The 19,543-nt window shown below is 38.2% G+C and overlaps 2 protein-coding genes across 2 annotated transcripts in view; one reads left to right on the top strand and one right to left on the bottom strand.

Annotated features, from left to right (window-relative positions):
- Positions 1 to 19,543, top strand: part of LOC143300514 (D-aspartate oxidase-like) — a 73,117-nt gene that overhangs the window by 13,130 nt on the left and 40,444 nt on the right. The window contains exon 5 of the mRNA XM_076614247.1: positions 127 to 192. Coding sequence (XP_076470362.1) covers positions 127 to 192 — 66 coding nt within the window. The remainder of the gene's footprint in view (positions 1 to 126; positions 193 to 19,543) is intronic.
- Positions 18,884 to 19,543, bottom strand: part of LOC143300785 (uncharacterized) — a 23,051-nt gene continuing 22,391 nt past the window's right edge. Inside the window, exon 3 of the mRNA XM_076614715.1 lies at positions 18,884 to 18,985. Coding sequence (XP_076470830.1) covers positions 18,884 to 18,985 — 102 coding nt within the window. The remainder of the gene's footprint in view (positions 18,986 to 19,543) is intronic.

Genomic DNA, 19,543 nt, shown 5'->3' with positions numbered 1-19,543 from the left:
TTAATTCTCAAGCAGCATGTGGTGTATGCTTTATTCTCAAGTCAAGCATGTGGTCTGTACTTGATTCTCAAGCAGCATGTGGTTTGTGCTTAATTCTCAAGCTAAGCAACTCCTGTTTTCTTGCAGGTACGGCAATACTTTCACCACCGTCGTGACCCAGCTAACCAAGTTCATGCCTTGGATGATGAGGAAGTAAGTCAGAGTAGTAGCCTACACTGTAAGCAGATTGATAAAAGTACTGGGGTTATTTCCTATTTGAATGTCCCAGTAAACTCAGGGAACCATTCTTAACGTACATAGATGTGAAGCAATGTTAAACATTTCTTAGATGTTAACTTTATTTTCAGTGTTCTTCGACTCTTTTTTTAGGGTTATGCTTTTTGATTTTGATACGGATTCAGTCACTTCACTAATGGGCATTGTCTTGTCAGGTCCAAAAAACAGATACATAAAATATTGATGAAAAATTAAAAAAATCGTCTGCCATCATCCAGTCCCAGCAGTCGCTCTTTCCGGTTCCGACCCCCAAAACCATGCAAAGGTAAGCAAAAAATGTGGCGGTTTGCGTCACAAGTGTCGGTACGCGTTCATTGTATAGGTCATTTCGCGTCGTTTTTAATTAAGCCCAACTCTTGATTTGGTGGACGGGTTTGTTTGCATGATACCAATCATTTCTCACACGCTGCATTGCAAAACGCACAAAATCGTTTCGTTCGAATAGGTCATAGAATTTGGGATACAAAAATAGGAATACATACTGGTCTGCGTTTCCAATTTTTTTCGGGCTTATTCTGTGTACATGTTGAAAGTGAGTGTAATTTTCAGGAACACACTGGCTTCATAGGGGACACAGACATGGGTGTAGAAGCGAAGCACATGCATGCTCCAGCATTAGAGGCCAAAACACACATCTGTATAGGCTAACCAGATAGGTGTGCGTGTTCGCATGCTTAACCCTTTCGCTGCCAGGAAAATAATTTAGTGAAATCTATTTGCCAGGGTTTTTTCCCAAAAAATGGGTATAAATTTTCAAAAAATTCTGTGCTCTTTGTTATTGGAGAAAGACCCAGAAAAATATATATTTTCTCAAAGTGAAATGAATAAAGAATACAAAACACATGATGTTTTCCCATTTTATGTATTTTCAGTGACATGCTGTTGTTTTGAAATCAGTGTTTTGTTTTTTGTCACATTTTCAACTTGTTCATTACAAACATTAGTCAGGTAATTTGCACTAAAATATATTTTCTGGACAAATGGATATCTACACACACAAAATCATACTAGAACAACCACAATATAAAACAAGAGAGGAAAGGCCTTCAAGATGTCACTTGTGATACACTTTAAAAAAAATTCTAATCATTAAAATGTGTTCTGTATTTGTTATTATAAAGCTTCGGGTTAAACCCTAAAGCAGTGGTGGCCCCATGATCCTGGATCCTGCTGGTGGTGTCCTGCTCAGCTCTGGTTATGACCCCAGTCATGGCACTGTACCTCAATGGTCTGCCTGAAAACAAGGAAACAAGGCATTCGCGCCGCAGTTATTTGACGACCTCTGTCCCTCTGGACACATTTTTTCATCAGTAACATTTATGACACATACTTCATTTCAATAGTTAAACCCACTTAATTTCGTTTTTGACAGTTTCAAGGAAAAACCTACCAAAAATTATACCTATCAATATTACTTCACAATTTAATTCCTTTTATTTTGCCAAGATAAATATCCATTGGTTGAAAAAATCTTACATAAAAATTAACATTTTCAACTTTTCTATAATCTCCCACCATTCTATTCCATATATAGAATCTGCCAAAGTTGGTCAAAATCCTCAAATTTTCTTTACAAAAGATTCACATAATGCTTGATAGAAGTTTCATTTTACAAAAATTAATGAACATGCGTAGTTTGAAAAAATCTGAAAACCGACTGATCTGCTTTCATACCTTTGGATTCAAATTCTGAACATTTTCATCTCCATTATTATCTCCCACCATTCTATTCCATTTTTCAGAATCCACCAAAGATAACACAAAATCCTCAAAATTTGTTGACAAAAGATTCACATAATGCTTGATCGAAGTTTCATTTTCTAAATTAGTTACATACTTGTACGATGAGTTCTTCCTCACTGCCTGCCAGACATTTAAGGTCATCTGCAAAGTGTGTGTTTGCGGTGGTGGTTCTTCCAATGCTGACTGCTCCTGAGTCACTCAAGTTAGTCAAAGCTGTGTTACACTTACTGAAATCCACATGATTTTTAGTCAAAGTACAGTCCAATTTTGATGGGAATATCTCACCTGTTGGTGTTGGTGGCCCCATCTGTCTGGAACCCACTGGCTGCGCGTCCTCGGCGCTGGCATCGGCAGCGTCCTCCCCGGTGCTGGTGTAGGCGTCCTCTGTCCTCCTAGACATACATTTTTTCATCAGTAACATTTATGAGTGATAATTTTAATACCTAAACGCACTTACTTTCAGTTTTTGACAGTTAAGGAAAAAAGAGCCAAAAATGACACCTATAATTATCTAACAATTCAACTCCTTTTATTTTACCAAAATACATGTGTAGTTTGAAAAAATCTGAAAACTGATTAATCTGCTTTTGGATTTAAATCCTAACATTTTCATCAACATTGTAATCTCCCACCATTCTCTTCCATTTTATAGAATCCACCAAAGTTGTCAAAAAATCCTAAAAAAATTTGTTCACAAAATATTCAGGTCATGCTTTATCCAAATTTCATTTTCTAAATTAGTTATTACACATTTGTATGATGAGTTCTTGCTCACTGCCTGCCAGACATTTATGGTCATCTGCAAAGCCAGTGTTTGTGGTGGTGGTTCTTCCATTGCTGACTGCTGACATGATCTTCAAGTGGGTCAGCTAAAGCTATGTTACACTTCCAGAAATCCACATGATTTCTAGTTTTAAGTAAAGTCTGATTTTGACAGGAATATCTCACCTGTCAGTGTCGGTGGCTCCATCTGTCTGGAACCCACTGGCAGTGGTAGCGTCCTCCCCATTGCTGGCGTTGGCACCCTCTGTCCCCCTGGACATATATTTTTTTTGTCATTGACACTTATGATACTTATTTTAATAGTAACACAATTTCGCTTTTGAGTTTCAAAAAAAAAAAAAAAAAAAGAGCCAAAAATGATACCTATAAATTTTTAACAATCCAACTCCTTTTACTTTGCCAAGAAAAACAGTTATTCACAGTTTGAAAAAATCTAAAAATCGATTGATCTGCTTTGGTGTTTTTTGGATCTAAATTGATAATTTCATCTGCATTGTTGTCTCCCACCATTCTATTCCACTTTTTACAATCCAAGGTGTCACAAATTCCTGAATATTTGTTAACAAAAGATTTAGATTGTTTTATCCCAGTTTCATTTCTTTTAAAGTTACAGGCATCTATATAATGAGTTCCTGCTCACTGCCTGCCACACATTTACTGTCATCTGCAAAGCCTAAGCCTAATATGAATTCAGTGAATATATTTTGCCCTGGCCAAGTCCTTCCGTGCGTACAAATACCAGTAGGGTTGTTTCATGGGCTACCATGCCATGTTTGTGCACTGGCACTACCTGCAACTTACATATTTTCATTCCGAGTTTGTAAATGTACAAAGAAAGCCAGTATTTCCTGTACTTGTATGATTTTAGGTTGTGTAATATGTGTTTACGATCTGAAAGTGAGTGTTTTTTTAAATATCATGTGTATCCATATTTACTCTACCAATATAAAATAATTGTACTGTCACATCAAAGCCAAGGATGTGAGAAAAAAACATGCCAAATATCTTTGAGATATCTCAATAACTGAATGAGCAATGAACTGTTCAGTGAACATACCAAGAAAAGCAGTATTTTGCCCTGCCACGCAGTAATACCAGTAGGGTTGTTTCATGGGTTACCATGCTAAGTTTGTGTACTGGCACTAACACTGAGTGATGTATTTTCATTCTCAGTAAATGTACAAGAAAACCCATTTTTCCAGTACGTTTGTTGTTTTATGGTCAGGAGTGCGTGAGTGTATAATCCGAAAGTGTGTTGTTTTTTAAATATACATTACCAAGGATAACACAAAAATTGGAATCATCACAACATAATGCTGTCACTTCATTGCCAAGGGTATGAGGGAAAAAAACATGCCAAAAATCTTTGAGATAGCTCTATAAATGAATGAGCAGTGAAAACTTTGGTGAACCTACCCCAAAAAAGTTAAAATTAGGTCTGGCACACAGCAATCCAAAAAGGAAATTTTCTATCTGGCAGGAATGTCAGACCCCTGCTGGAGTCTGCACTAGTTGGGTCACGGTTAAGTATGTGTAATTAAAAGGGTTATTTACTGTGGCAGTGAAGGGGTTAAGTACAGTCTGATTTTGATAGGAGTGCCTTACTGTCTTGTCTGTCTTTACATCTAGTCAAGGCACAAGACCTGATTTTGACAGCAGTCCCTCACCCTAAAGTAGTGGTGGCCCCATGTTCCTGGATCCCGCAGGCGGTGTCCTGCTCAGCCCCGGTGTTTCTCAAGTCGTGGCGCTGTCCTCAGTGGGCTGCCTGAAAACTAGGAAACTCAGGGCATTCGCGCCACACTTATTTGTTCTTCACAATCCACACACACACACACACACACACAGAGCATCCATACTGTGCAGTGTGTTAGGGTTAGGAAGGGTTAGGCTCAACACCATGCTGAACTCGGTGCACACATCCACTCAGGGCAACCATCCAGGGAGAGAGAAATGGACGGACACACACGCACACACACGCACACACACACACGCACATGGACAGACAAGACAGAGACAGAGAGAGAATGGAGAGATAAGGGGGGAAGGGTTGACTTAGCTTTTTCAGAGGCCTCACGAAGTCCCTTGTTCATGTCACAGATCCCTGATAACATGCCCACATACAAATGGTCAAATACATTTAAGACTGTCAAAGTATTTAAACATGAATGGTGTCAGGGCTTTCTGGGATCTTGGGAAAGGGAGAGGGGCTTTTTTCAAGCAAAAATATATCAAATAAAGCCAATGGTTCAGCTTACAAAACAATAGTTATGCTAAAACATTATTGGTATATAGTGCTGCATACTGTACCATTTTGACAACTAGTGCATCATTTTTATAAATGTCTTCTAGTAACAGTTGGCATGTATCATTGCATTTGCTAGCATTCATTATTAACATTTCCTAATATATTCGTTTTCTCCAGAGACATCATTCACCTTTGATTTTCATTCCATAGAGGTTGCAAGCATCACTAATTGCAAATGCCTCCATCACGCCAGTTGCGTTCCATGGCGAACTGGTCACTAACATAGCTCAGTAAGGAGTTCACAGGTCCGTATCACTGTCCTTAGCACCCATTTCTGTATTTGGCGACTTATTTCTTGCTGTTCATCAGGAAGTGCCATGGCAGAATCAGGACATTTCCTTCTGATTCAGCTTTTTAAGAATGTAAATATGCATGTTGTTTCATTTTTTTTAATGGATTACAGACACTTGCATCACGAGTTCCTGTTGGCTACCTGCCAGAAATTTAATGTCATCTGCAGAGCCTATGTTTGTGCTAGTTCTTCCCATGCGGACTGACATAATTTTCAAGTGAGTCAAAGCTACGTTACACTTTCTGAAATCCACATCATTTCTGGTTTAAAGTATAGTCTCATTTACATAGTAATACCTCACCTGTCGGCGTCGGAGGCTCCATCTGTCTCGAACCCACTGGCAGCAGCGGTGTCGTGTCGACGACCTCTGTCCATCTGGACATAAATTTTTTCATCAGTAACATTTATGACACATACTTCATTTCAATAGTTAAACCCACTTAATTTCGTTTTTGACAGTTTCAAGGAAAAACCTGCCAAAAATTATACCTATCAATATTAATTCACAATTTAATTCCTTTTATTTTGCCAAGATAAATATCCATTGCTTGAAAAAAATCTTACATAAAAATTAACATTTTCAACTTTTCTGTAATCTCCCACCATTCTATTCCATATATAGAATCTGCCAAAGTTGGTCAAAATCCTCAAATTTTCTTTACAAAAGATTCACATAATGCTTGATCGAAGTTTCATTTTCTAAATTAGTTACAGACACTTGTACGATGAGTTCTTGCTCACTGCCTGCCAGACATTTAAGGTCATCTGCAAAGTGTGTGTTTGTGGTGGTGGTTCTTCCAATGCTGACTGCTCCTGAGTCACTCAAGTTAGTCAAAGCTGTGTTACACTTACTGAAATTCACATGATTTTTAGTCAAAGTACAGTCCAATTTTGATAGGAATATCTCACCTGTCGGTCTCGGTGGCCCCGTCTGTCAGAAACCCACTGGCTGCGCGTCCTCGGCGCTGGCATCGGCAGCATCCTCCCCGGTGCTGGTGTAGGCGTCCTCTGTCCCCCTAGACATACATTTTTTCATCAGTAACATTTATGACTGATAAATTTCAATAGTTAAACGCTCTTCCTTTCAGTTTTTGACAGTTTTAAGGAGAAAAGAGCTAAAAATGACACCTATAATTACCTAACATTTCAACTTCTTTTATTTTACAAAAATAAATATGTGTAGTTTGAAAAAATCTGAAAACTGATTAATATGCTTCGATTCTTTGGGATTTACATTCCTAACATTTTCATCTACATTGTAATCTCCCACCATTCTCTTCCATTTTTAGAATCCACAGAAGGTAACACAAAATCCTAGAAATCTGTTTACAAAAGATTCGGGTGATGTTTTAACCAAGTTTCATTTTTTAAGTAAATTACAGATATTTATATGATGTATTCTTGCTCACTGCATGCCAGACATTTTAGGTCATCTGCAAAGCCTGTCTGTGGTGGTTCTTCCAGTGCTGACTGCTGACAAATCTTCAAATGAGTCAATCAAAGCTATGTTACACTTCCTGAAATCCACATGATTTCTAGTTAGTACAGTCTGACTTTGATAGGAATATCTCACATGTCGGCATCAGTGGCTCCATCCTTCTCGAACTGACTGGCAGTGGCGTCCTGGGTGCTGGCATCGGCAGCATCCTCCCCGGTGCTGGCATTGGCGTCCTATGTCCCTTTCGACATATTTTTTTTCATCAGTAACATTTATGACTGATAATTAATTTACTTACTTTCAGTTTTTGACAATTTCAGGAATATTCTATGAATATCTATCAATTCAACTTCTTTTATTTTACAAAAATTAATGAACATGCGTAGTTTGAAAAAATCTGAAAACGAACTGATCCGCTTTGATACCTTTGGATTCAAATTCTTAACATTTTCATCTCCATTATTATCTCCCACCTTTCTATTCCATTTTTCAGAATCCACCAAAGATAACACAAAATCCTCAAAATTTGTTGACAAAAGATTCACATAATGCTTGATCGAAGTTTCATTTTCTAAATTAGTTACAGACGCTTGTACGATGAGTTCTTGCTCACTGCCTGCCAGACATTTAAGGTCATCTGCAAAGTGTGTGTTTGTGGTGGTGGTTCTTCCAATGCTGACTGCTCCTGAGTCACTCAAGTTAGTCAAAGCTGTGTTACACTTACTGAAATCCACATGATTTTTAGTCAAAGTACAGTCCAATTTTGATAGGAATATCTCACCTGTTGGTGTCGGTGGCCCCATCTGTCAGGAACCCCCCGGCTGCGTCGTCCTCGGCGCTGGCATCGGCAGCGTCCTCCCCGGTGCTGGTGTAGGCGTCCTCTGTCCCCCTAGACATACATTTTTTCATCAGTAACATTTATGACTGATAAATTTCAATAGTTAAACGCTCTTACTTTCAGTTTTTGACAGTTTTAAGGAGAAAGAGCTAAAAATGACACCTATAATTACCTAACATTTCAACTTCTTTTATTTTACGAAAATAAATATGTGTAGTTTGAAAAAATCTGAAAACTGATTAATATGCTTTGATTCTTTGGGATTTACATTCCTAACATTTTCATCTACATTGTAATCTCCCACCATTCTCTTCCATTTTTAGAATCCACAGAAGGTAACACAAAATCCTAGAAATCTGTTTACAAAAGATTCAGGTGATGTTTTAACCAAGTTTCAGTTTTTAAGTAATTTACAGATATTTAAATGATGTGTTCTTGCTCACTGCGTGCCACACATTTTAGGTCACCTGCAAAGCCTGTCTTTGTGGTGGTTCTTCCAGTGCTGACTGCTGACATATCTTCAAATGAGTCAATCAAAGCTATGTTACACTTCCTGAAATCCACATGATTTCTAGTTAGTACAGTCTGACTTTGATAGGAATATCTCACATGTCGGCGTCAGTGGCTCCATCCTTCTCGAACTGACTGGGAGTGGCGTCCTGGGTGCTTGCATCGGCAGCATCCTCCCCGGTGCTGGCATTGGCGTCCTCTGTCCCTTTGGACATATATTTTTTTCATCAGTAACATTTATGACTGATAATTTACTTACTTTCAGTTTTTGACAGTTTCAGGAATATTCTAGAGTATCTATCAATTCAACTTCTTTTATTTTACAAAAATTAATGAACATCCGTAGTTTGAAAAAATCTGAAAACCAAATGATCTGCTTTTGAAACCTTTGGATTCAAATTCTTAACATTTTCATCTCCATTATCATCTCCCACCTTTCTATTCCATTTTTCAGAATCCACCAAAGATAACACAAAATCCTCAAAATTTGTTGACAAAAGATTCACATAATGCTTGATCGAAGTTTCTTTTCTAAATTAGTTACATACTTGTAAGATGAGTTCTTGCTCACTGCCTGCCAGACATTTAAGGTCATCTGCAAAGTGTGTGTTTGTGGTGGTGGTTCTTCCAATGCTGACTGCTCCCGAGTCACTCAAGTTAGTCAAAGCTGTGTTACACTTACTGAAATCCACATGATTTTTAGTCAAAGTACAGTCCAATTTTGATAGGAATATCTCACCTGTCGGTGTTGGTGGCCCCATCTGCCAGGAACCCACTGGCTGCGTCGTCCTCGGCGCTGGCATCGGCAGCGTCCTCACCGGTGCTGGTGTAGGCGTCCTCTGTCCCCCTAGACATACATTTTTTCATCGGTAACATTTATGACTGATAAATTTCAATAGTTAAACGCTCTTACTTTCAGTTTTTGACAGTTTTAAGGAGAAAAGAGCTAAAAATGACACCTATAATTACCTAACATTTCAACTTCTTTTATTTTACAAAAATAAATATGTGTAGTTTGAAAAAAATCTGAAAACTGATTAATATGCTTTGATTCTTTGGGATTTATATTCCTAACATTTTCATCTGCATTGTAATCTCCCACCATTCTCTTCCATTTTTAGAATCCACAAAAGGTAACACAAAATCCTAGAAATCTGTTTACAAAAGATTCAGGTGATGTTTTAACCAAGTTTCATTTTTTAAGTAATTTACACATATTTATATGATGTGTTCTTGCTCACTGCGTGCCACACATTTTAGGTCATCTGCAAAGCCTGTCTGTGGTGGTTCTTCCAGTGCTGACTGCTGACAAATCTTCAAATGAGTCAATCAAAGCTATGTTACACTTCCTGAAATCCACATGATTTCTAGTTAATACAGTCTGACTTTGATAGGAATATCTCACATGTCGGAATCAGTGGCTCCATCCTTCTCCAACTGACTAGCAGTGGCGTCCTGGGTGCTGGCATTGGCAGCATCCTCCCCGGTGCTGGCATTGGCGTCCTCTGTCCCTTTGGACATATTTTTTTTTCATCAGTAACATTTATGACTGATAATTTACTTACTTTCAGTTTTTGACAGTTTCAGGAATATTCTATGAATATCAATTCAACTTGTTTTTATTTTACAAAATTAATGAACATGCGTAGTTTGAAAAAATCTGAAAACCGACTGATCTGCTTTGATACCTTTGGATTCAAATTCTGAACATTTTCATCTCCATTATTATCTCCCACCATTCTATTCCATTTTTCAGAATCCACCGAAGATAACACAAAATCCTCAAAATTTGTTGACAAAAGATTCACATAATGCTTGATCGAAGTTTCATTTTCTAAATTAGTTACATACTTGTACGATGAGTTCTTGCTCACTGCCTGCCAGACATTTAAGGTCATCTGCAAAGTGTGTGTTTGTGGTGGTGGTTCTTCCAATGCTGACTGCTCCTGAGTCACTCAAGTTAGTCAAAGCTGTGTTACACTTACTGAAATCCACATGATTTTTAGTCAAAGTACAGTCCAATTTTGATAGGAATATCTCACCTGTCGGTGTTGGTGGCCCCATCTGTCAGGAACCCACTGGCTGCGGCGTCCTCGGCGCTGGCATCGGCAGCGTCCTCCCCGGTGCTGGTGTAGGCGTCCTCTGTCCCCCTAGACATACATTTTTTCATCAGTAACATTTATGACTGATAAATTTCAATAGTTAAATGCTCTTACTTTCAGTTTTTGACAGTTTTAAGGAGAAAAGAGCTAAAAATGACACCTATAATTACCTAACATTTCAACTTCTTTTATTTTACAAAAATAAATATGTGTAGTTTGAAAAAATCTGAAAACCGATTAATATGCTTTGATTCTTTGGGATTTACATTCCTAACATTTTCATCTACATTGTAATCTCCCACCATTCTCTTACATTTTTAGAATCCACAGAAGGTAACACAAAATCCTAGAAATCTGTTTACAAAAGATTCAGGTGATGTTTTAACCAAGTTTCATTTTTTAAGTAATTTACACATATTTATATGATGTGTTCTTGCTCACTGCGTGCCACACATTTTAGGTCATCTGCAAAGCCTGTCTGTGGTGGTTCTTCCAGTGCTGACTGCTGACAAATCTTCAAATGAGTCAATCAAAGCTATGTTGCACTTCCTGAAATCCACATGATTTCTAGTTAGTACAGTCTTACTTTGATAGGAATATCTCACATGTCGGCATCAGTGGCTCCATCCTTCTCCAACTGACTGGCAGTGGCGTCCTGGGTGCTGGCATCGGCAGCATCCTCCCCGGTGCTGGCATTGGCGTCCTATGTCCCTTTGGACATATTTTTTTTCATCAGTAACATTTATGACTGATAATTAATTTACTTACTTTCAGTTTTTGACAGTTTCAGGAATATTCTATGAATATCTATCAATTCAACTTCTTTTATTTTACAAAAATTAATGAACATGCGTAGTTTGAAAAAATCTGAAAACCAACTGATCTGCTTTGATGCCTTTGGATTCAAATTCTTAACATTTTCATCTCCATTATTATCTCCCACCATTCTATTCCATTTTTCAGAATCCACCGAAGATAACAAAATCCTCAAAATTTCTTGACAAAAGATTCACATAATGCTTGATCGAAGTTTCATTTTCTAAATTAGTTACAGACACTTGTACGATGAGTTCTTGCTCACTGCCTGCCAGACATTTAAGGTCATCTGCAAAGTGTGTGTTTGTGGTGGTGGTTCTTCCAATGCTGATTGCTCCTGAGTCACTCAAGTTAGTCAAAGCTGTGTTACACTTACTGAAATTCACATGATTTTTAGTCAAAGTACAGTCCAATTTTGATAGGAATATCTCACCTGTCGGTGTTGGTGGCCCCATCTGTCAGGAACCCACTGGCTGCGCGTCCTCGGCGCTGGCATCGGCAGCGTCCTCACCGGTGCTGGTGTAGGCGTCCTCTGTCCCCCTAGACATACATTTTTTCATCAGTAACATTTATGAGTGATAATTTTAATACCTAAACGCACTTACTTTCAGTTTTTGACAGTTGAGGAAAAAAGAGCCAAAAATGACACCTATAATTATCTAACAATTCAACTCCTTTTATTTTACCAAAATAAATGTGTAGTTTGAAAAAATCTGAAAACTGATTAATCTGCTTTTGGATTTAAATCCTAACATTTTCATCAACATTGTAATCTCCCACCATTCTCTTCCATTTTATAGAATCCACCAAAGTTGTCAAAAAATCCTAAAAAGATTTGTTCACAAAATATTCAGGTCATGCTTTATCCAAATTTCATTTTCTAAATTAGTTATTACACATTTGTATGAGGAGTTCTTGCTCACTGCCTGCCAGACATTTATGGTCATCTGCAAAGCCAGTGTTTGTGGTGGTGGTTCTTCCATTGCTGACTGCTGACATGATCTTCAAGTGGGTCAGCTAAAGCTGTGTTACACTTCCAGAAATCCACATGATTTCTAGTTTTAAGTAAAGTCTGATTTTGACAGGAATATCTCACCTGTCAGTGTCGGTGGCTCCATCTGTCTGGAACCCACTGGCAGTGGTAGCGTCCTCCCCATTGCTGGCCTGGCGTTGGCACCCTCTGTCCCCCTGGACATATATTTTTTTTGTCATTGACACTTATGATACTTATTTTGATAGTAACACAATTTCGCTTTTGAGTTTCAAAAAAAAAAAAAAAAAGAGCCAAAAATGATACCTATAAATTTTTAACAATCCAACTCCTTTTACTTTGCCAAGATAAACAATTATTCACAGTTTGAAAAAATCTAAAAATCGATTGATCTGCTTTGGTGTTTTTTTTTATCTAAATTGATAATTTCATCTGCATTGTTGTCTCCCACCATTCTATTCCACTTTTTACAATCCAAGGTGTCACAAATTCCTGAATATTTGTTAACAAAAGATTTAGATTGTTTTATCCCAGTTTCATTTTTTTAAAAGTTACAGGCATCTATATAATGAGTTCCTGCTCACTGCCTGCCACACATTTACTGTCATCTGCAAAGCCTAAGCCTAATATGATTTCTATTCAGTGAATATATTTTGCCCTGGCCAAGTCCTTCCGTGCGTACAAATACCAGTAGGGTTGTTTCATGGGCTACCATGCCATGTTTGTGCACTGGCACTACCTGCAACTTACATATTTTCATTCCGAGTTTGTAAATGTACAAAGAAAGCCAGTATTTCCTGTACTTGTATGATTTTAGGTTGTGTAATATGTGTTTACGATCTGAAAGTGAGTGTTTTTTTTAAATATCATGTGTATCCATATTTACTCTACCAATATCAAATAATTGTACTGTCACATCAAAGCCAAGGATGTGAGAAAAAAACATGCCAAATATCTTTGAGATATCTCAATAACTGAATGAGCAATGAACTGTTCAGTGAACATACCAAGAAAAGCAGTATTTTGCCCTGCCACGCAGTAATACCAGTAGGGTTGTTTCATGGGTTACCATGCTAAGTTTGTGTACTGGCACTAACACTGAGTGATGTATTTTCATTCTCAGTAAATGTACAAGAAAACCCATTTTTCCAGTACGTTTGTTGTTTTATGGTCAGGAGTGTGTGAGTGTATAACCTGAAAGTGTGTTGTTTTTTAAATATACATTACCAAGGATAACACAAAAATTGGAAACATCACAACATAATGCTGTCACTTCATTGCCAAGGGTATGAGGGAAAAAAAACATGCCAAAAATCTTTGAGATAGCTCTATAAATGAATGAGCAGTGAAAACTTTGGTGAACCTACCCCAAAAAAGTTAAAGTTAGGTCTGGCACACAGCAATCCAAAAAGGAAATTTTCTATCTGGCAGGAATGTCAGACCCCTGCTGGAGTCTGCACTAGTTGGGTCACGGTTAAGTATGTGTAATTAAAAGGGTTATTTACTGTGGCAGTGAAGGGGTTAAGTACAGTCTGATTTTGATAGGAGTGCCTTACTGTCTTGTCTGTCTTTACATCTAGTCAAGGCACAAGACCTGATTTTGACAGCAGTCCCTCACCCTAAAGTAGTGGTGGCCCCATCTTCCTGGATCCCGCAGGCGGTGTCCTGCTCAGCCCCGGTGTTTCTCAAGTCGTGGCGCTGTCCTCAGTGGGCTGCCTGAAAACTAGGAAACTCAGGGCATTCGCGCCACACTTATTTGTTCTTCACAATCCACACACACACACACACACACACACACACACAGAGCATCCATACTGTGCAGTGTGTTAGGGTTAGGAAGGGTTAGGCTCAACACCATGCTGAACTCGGTGCACACATCCACTCAGGGCAACCATCCAGGGAGAGAGAAATGGACGGACACACACGCACACACATGCACACACACACACGCACATGGACAGACAAGACAGAGACAGAGAGAGAATGGAGAGATAAGGGGGGAAGGGTTGACTTAGCTTTTTCAGAGGCCTCACGAAGTCCCTTGTTCGTGTCACAGATCCCTGATAACATGCCCACATACAAATGGTCAAATACATTTAAGACTGTCAAAGTATTTAAACATGAATGGTGTCAGGGCTTTCTGGGATCTTGGGAAAGGGAGAGGGGCTTTTTTCAAGCAAAAATATATCAAATAAAGCCAATGGTTCAGCTTACAAAACAATAGTTATGCTAAAACATTATTGGTATATAGTGCTGCATACTGTACCATTTTGACAACTAGTGCATCATTTTTATAAATGTCTTCTAGTAACAGTTGGCATGTATCATTGCATTTGCTAGCATTCATTATTAACATTTCCTAATATATTCGTTTTCTCCAGAGACATCATTCACCTTTGATTTTCATTCCATAGAGGTTGCAAGCATCACTAATTGCAAATGCCTCCATCACGCCAGTTGCGTTCCATGGCGAACTGGTCACTAACATAGCTCAGTAAGGAGTTCACAGGTCCGTATCACTGTCCTTAGCACCCATTTCTGTATTTGGCGACTTATTTCTTGCTGTTCATCAGGAAGTGCCATGGCAGAATCAGGACATTTCCTTCTGATTCAGCATTTTAAGAATGTAAATATGCATGTTGTTTCATTTTTTTTAATGGATTACAGACACTTGCATCACGAGTTCCTGTTGGCTACCTGCCAGAAATTTAATGTCATCTGCAGAGCCTATGTTTGTGCTAGTTCTTCCCATGCGGACTGATATAATTTTCAAGTGAGTCAAAGCTACGTTACACTTCCTGAAATCCACATCATTTCTGGTTTAAAGTATAGTCTCATTTACATAGTAATACCTCACCTGTCGGCGTCGGAGGCTCCATCTGTCTCGAACCCACTGGCAGCAGCGGTGTCGTGTCGACGACTGCTCTCCATCTGGACATAAATTTTTTCATCAGTAACATTTATGACACATACTTCATTTCAATAGTTAAACCCACTTAATTTCGTTTTTGACAGTTTCAAGGAAAAACCTGCCAAAAATTATACCCGTCAGTATTAATTCACAATTTAATTCCTTTTATTTTGCCAAGATAAATATCCATTGCTTGAAAAAAATCTTACATAAAAAATTAACATTTTCAACTTTTCTGTAATCTCCCACCATTCTATTCCATATATAGAATCTGCCAAAGTTGGTCAAAATCCTCAAATTTTCTTTACAAAAGATTCACATAATGCTTGATCGAAGTTTCATTTTCTAAATTAGTTACATACTTGTACGATGAGTTCTTGCTCACTGCCTGCCAGACATTTAAGGTCATCTGCAAAGTGTGTGTTTGTGGTGGTGGTTCTTCCAATGCTGACTGCTCCTGAGTCACTCAAGTTAGTCAAAGCTATGTTACACTTACTGAAATCCACATGATTTTTAGTCAAAGTACAGTCCAATTTTGATAGGAATATCTCACCTGTCGGTGTTGGTGGCCCCATCTGTCTGGAACCCACTGGCTGCGTTGTCCTCGGCGCTGGCATTGGCAGCGTCCTCACCGGTGCTGGTGTAGGCGTCCTCTGTCCCCCTAGACATACATTTTTTCATCAGTAACATTTATGACTGATAAATTTCAATACTTAAATGCTCTTACTTTCAGTTTTTGACAGTTTTAAGGAGAAAAGAGCTAAAAATGACACCTATAATTACCTAACATTTCAACTTCTTTTATTTTACAAAAATAAATATGTGTAGTTTGAAAAAATCTGAAAACTGATTAATATGCTTTGATTCTTTGGATTTACATTCCTAACATTTTCATCTACATTGAAATCTCCCACCATTCTCTTCCATTTTTAGAATCCACAGAAGGTAACACAAAATCCTAGAAATGTGTTTACAAAAGATTCAGGTGATGTTTTAACCAAGTTTCATTTTTAAGTAATTTACACATATTTAAATGATGTGTTCTTGCTCACTGCGTGCCAGAAATTTTAGGTCATCTGCAAAGCCTGTCTTTGTGGTGGTTCTTCCAGTGCTGACTGCTGACATATCTTCAAATGAGTCAATCAAAGCTATGTTACACTTCCTGAAATCCACATGATTTCTAGTTAGTACAGTCTGACTTTGATAGGAATATCTCACATGTCGGCGTCAGTGGCTCCATCCTTCTCGAACTGACTGGGAGTGGCGTCCTGGGTGCTTGCATCGGCAGCATCCTCCCTGGTGCTGGCATTGGCGTCCTCTGTCCCTCTTGACATATATTTTTTTCATCAGTAACATTTATGACTGATAATTTACTTACTTTCAGTTTTTGACAGTTTCAGGAATATTCTAGAGTATCTATCAAATCAACTTCTTTTATTTTACAAAAATTAATGAACATGCGTAGTTTGAAAAAATCTGAAAACCAAATGATCTGCTTTTGAAACCTTTGGATTCAAATTCTTAACATTTTCATCTCCATTATCATCTCCCCACCTTTCTATTCCATTTTTCAGAATCCACCAAAGATAACACAAAATCCTCAAAATTTGTTGACAAAAGATTCACATAATGCTTGATCGAAGTTTCTTTTCTAAATTAGTTACATACTTGTAAGATGAGTTCTTGCTCACTGCCTGCCAGACATTTAAGGTCATCTGCAAAGTGTGTGTTTGTGGTGGTGGTTCTTCCAATGCTGACTGCTCCTGAGTCACTCAAGTTAGTCAAAGCTGTGTTACACTTACTGAAATCCACATGATTTTTAGTCAAAGTACAGTCCAATTTTGATAGGAATATCTCACCTGTCGGTGTTGGTGGCCCCATCTGCCAGGAACCCACTGGCTGCGTCGTCCTCGGCGCTGGCATCGGCAGCGTCCTCACCGGTGCTGGTGTAGGCGTCCTCTGTCCCCCTAGACATACATTTTTTCATCGGTAACATTTATGACTGATAAATTTCAATAGTTAAACGCTCTTACTTTCAGTTTTTGACAGTTTTAAGGAGAAAAGAGCTAAAAATGACACCTATAATTACCTAACAGTTCAACTTCTTTTATTTTACAAAAATAAATATGTGTAGTTTGAAAAAAATCTGAAAACTGATTAATATGCTTTGATTCTTTGGGATTTATATTCCTAACATTTTCATCTGCATTGTAATCTCCCACCATTCTCTTCCATTTTTAGAATCCACAAAAGGTAACACAAAATCCTAGAAATCTGTTTACAAAAGATTCAGGTGATGTTTTAACCAAGTTTCATTTTTTAAGTAATTTACACATATTTATATGATGTGTTCTTGCTCACTGCGTGCCAGACATTTTAGGTCATCTGCAAAGCCTGTCTGTGGTGGTTCTTCCAGTGCTGACTGCTGACATATCTTCAAATGAATCAATCAAAGCTATGTTACACTTCCTGAAATCCACATGATTTGTAGTTAATACAGTCTGACTTTGATAGGAATATCTCACATGTCGGAATCAGTGGCTCCATCCTTCTCCAACTGACTAGCAGTGGCGTCCTGGGTGCTGGCATTGGCAGCATCCTCCCCGTGCTGGCATTGGCGTCCTCTGTCCCTTTGGACATTTTTTTTTCATCAGTAACATTTATGACTGATAATTTACTTACTTTCAGTTTTTGACTCTTTCAGGAATATTCTATGAATATCAATTCAACTTCTTTTATTTTACAAATTAATGAACATGCGTAGTTTGAAAAAATCTGAAACCGACTGATCTGCTTGATACCTTTGGATTCAAATTCTGAACATTTTCATCTCCATTATTATCTCCCACCATTCTATTTCCATTTTTCAGAATCCACCGAAGATAACACAAAATCCTCAAAATTTGTTGACAAGGGAGGGGGGTGTGGGTAGATTCACATAATGCTTGATCGAAGTTTCATTCTAAAGTAGTTGACATACTTGTACGATGAGTTTTGCACACTGCCTGCCAGACATTTAAGGTCATCTGCAAAGTGTGTGTTTGTGGTGGTGGTTCTTCCAATGCTGACTGCTCCTGAGTCACTCAAGTTAGTCAAAGCTGTGTTACACTTACTGAAATCCACATGATTTTAGTCAAAGTACAGTCCAATTTTGATAGGAATATCTCACCTGTCAGTGTTGGTGGCCCATCTGTCAGGAACCCACTGGCTGCGGCGTCCTCGGCGCTGGCATCGGCAGCGTCCTCCCCGTGCTTGGTGTAGGCGTCCTCTGTCCCCCTAGACATACATTTTTTCATCAGTAACATTTATGACTGATAAATTTCAATAGTTAAACGCTCTTTACTTTCAGTTTTTGACAGTTTTAAAAGGAGAAAAGAGCTAAAAATGACACCTAAATTACCTAACATTTCAACTTCTTTTATTTTACAAAAATAAATATGTGTAGTTTGAAAAAAATCTGAAAACTGATTAATATGCTTTGATTCTTTGGGATTTACATTTCCTAACATTTTCATCTACATTGTAATCTCCCACCATTCTCTTCCATTTTTTAGCATCCACAGAAGGTTAACACAATATCCTAGAAATCTGTTTACAAAGATTCAGTCAGGTGATGTTTTAACCAAGTTTCGATTTTTTAAGTAATATACAGATATTTATTTAATGATTTGGTTCTTGACTCACTTGCGTGTGCCACTACATTTTAGGTCATCTCTGCAAAGCCTGTCTTGGGCGGTGGTTACTTCCAGTGCCTGGACAGCTGACGAGAATCTTCAAATGAGGCAATCAAAGCTATTGTTACACTTCTGAAATTCCCCCACATGAATTTCTAGTTAGTACATGTCTTACTTTTGATAGGGATATCTCACATGTCGGCATCAGTGGCTCCATCCTTCTCCAACTGACTGGCAGTGGGCGTACAGAGGGGCCTGGGCATCGGCAGCATCCTCCCCGGTGCTGGGCATTGGCGTCCTATGTCCCTTTGGACATATTTTTTTTCATCAGTAACATTTAGACTGATAATTAATTTTCATTACTTTCAGTTTTTGACAGTTTCAGGAATATTCTATGAATTCTATCAATTCAACTTCTTTTAATTTTACAAAAAATTAATGAACATGCGTAGTTTGAAAAAATCTGAAAACCCAATGATCTGCTTTGATGCCTTTGGATTCAAATTCTTAACATTTTCATCTCCATTATTATCTCCCCCATTATCTATTCCATTTTTCAGGAATCCACCCGAAGATAACAAAATCCTCAAAATTTCTTGACAAATAGATTCACATAATGCTTGATCGAAGTTTCATTTTCTAAATTAGTTACAGACACTTGTAAGATGAGTTCTTGCTCACTGCCTGCCAGACATTTAAGGTCATCTGCAAAGTGTGTTTGTGGTGGTGGTTCTTCCAATGCTGACTGCTCCTGAGTCACTCAAGTTAGTCAAAGCTGTGTTACACTTACTTGAAATCCACATGATTTTTAGTCAAAGTACAGTCCAATTTTGATAGGAATATCTCACCTGTCGGTGTTGGTGG

The sequence above is a fragment of the Babylonia areolata genome, chromosome 26 (assembly GCF_041734735.1).
Source record: "Babylonia areolata isolate BAREFJ2019XMU chromosome 26, ASM4173473v1, whole genome shotgun sequence".
Lineage (NCBI taxonomy): Eukaryota > Metazoa > Mollusca > Gastropoda > Neogastropoda > Buccinidae > Babylonia > Babylonia areolata.
Note: the sequence above shows the minus strand (reverse complement) of the source record. Positions and strands in the feature narration are given on the sequence as shown.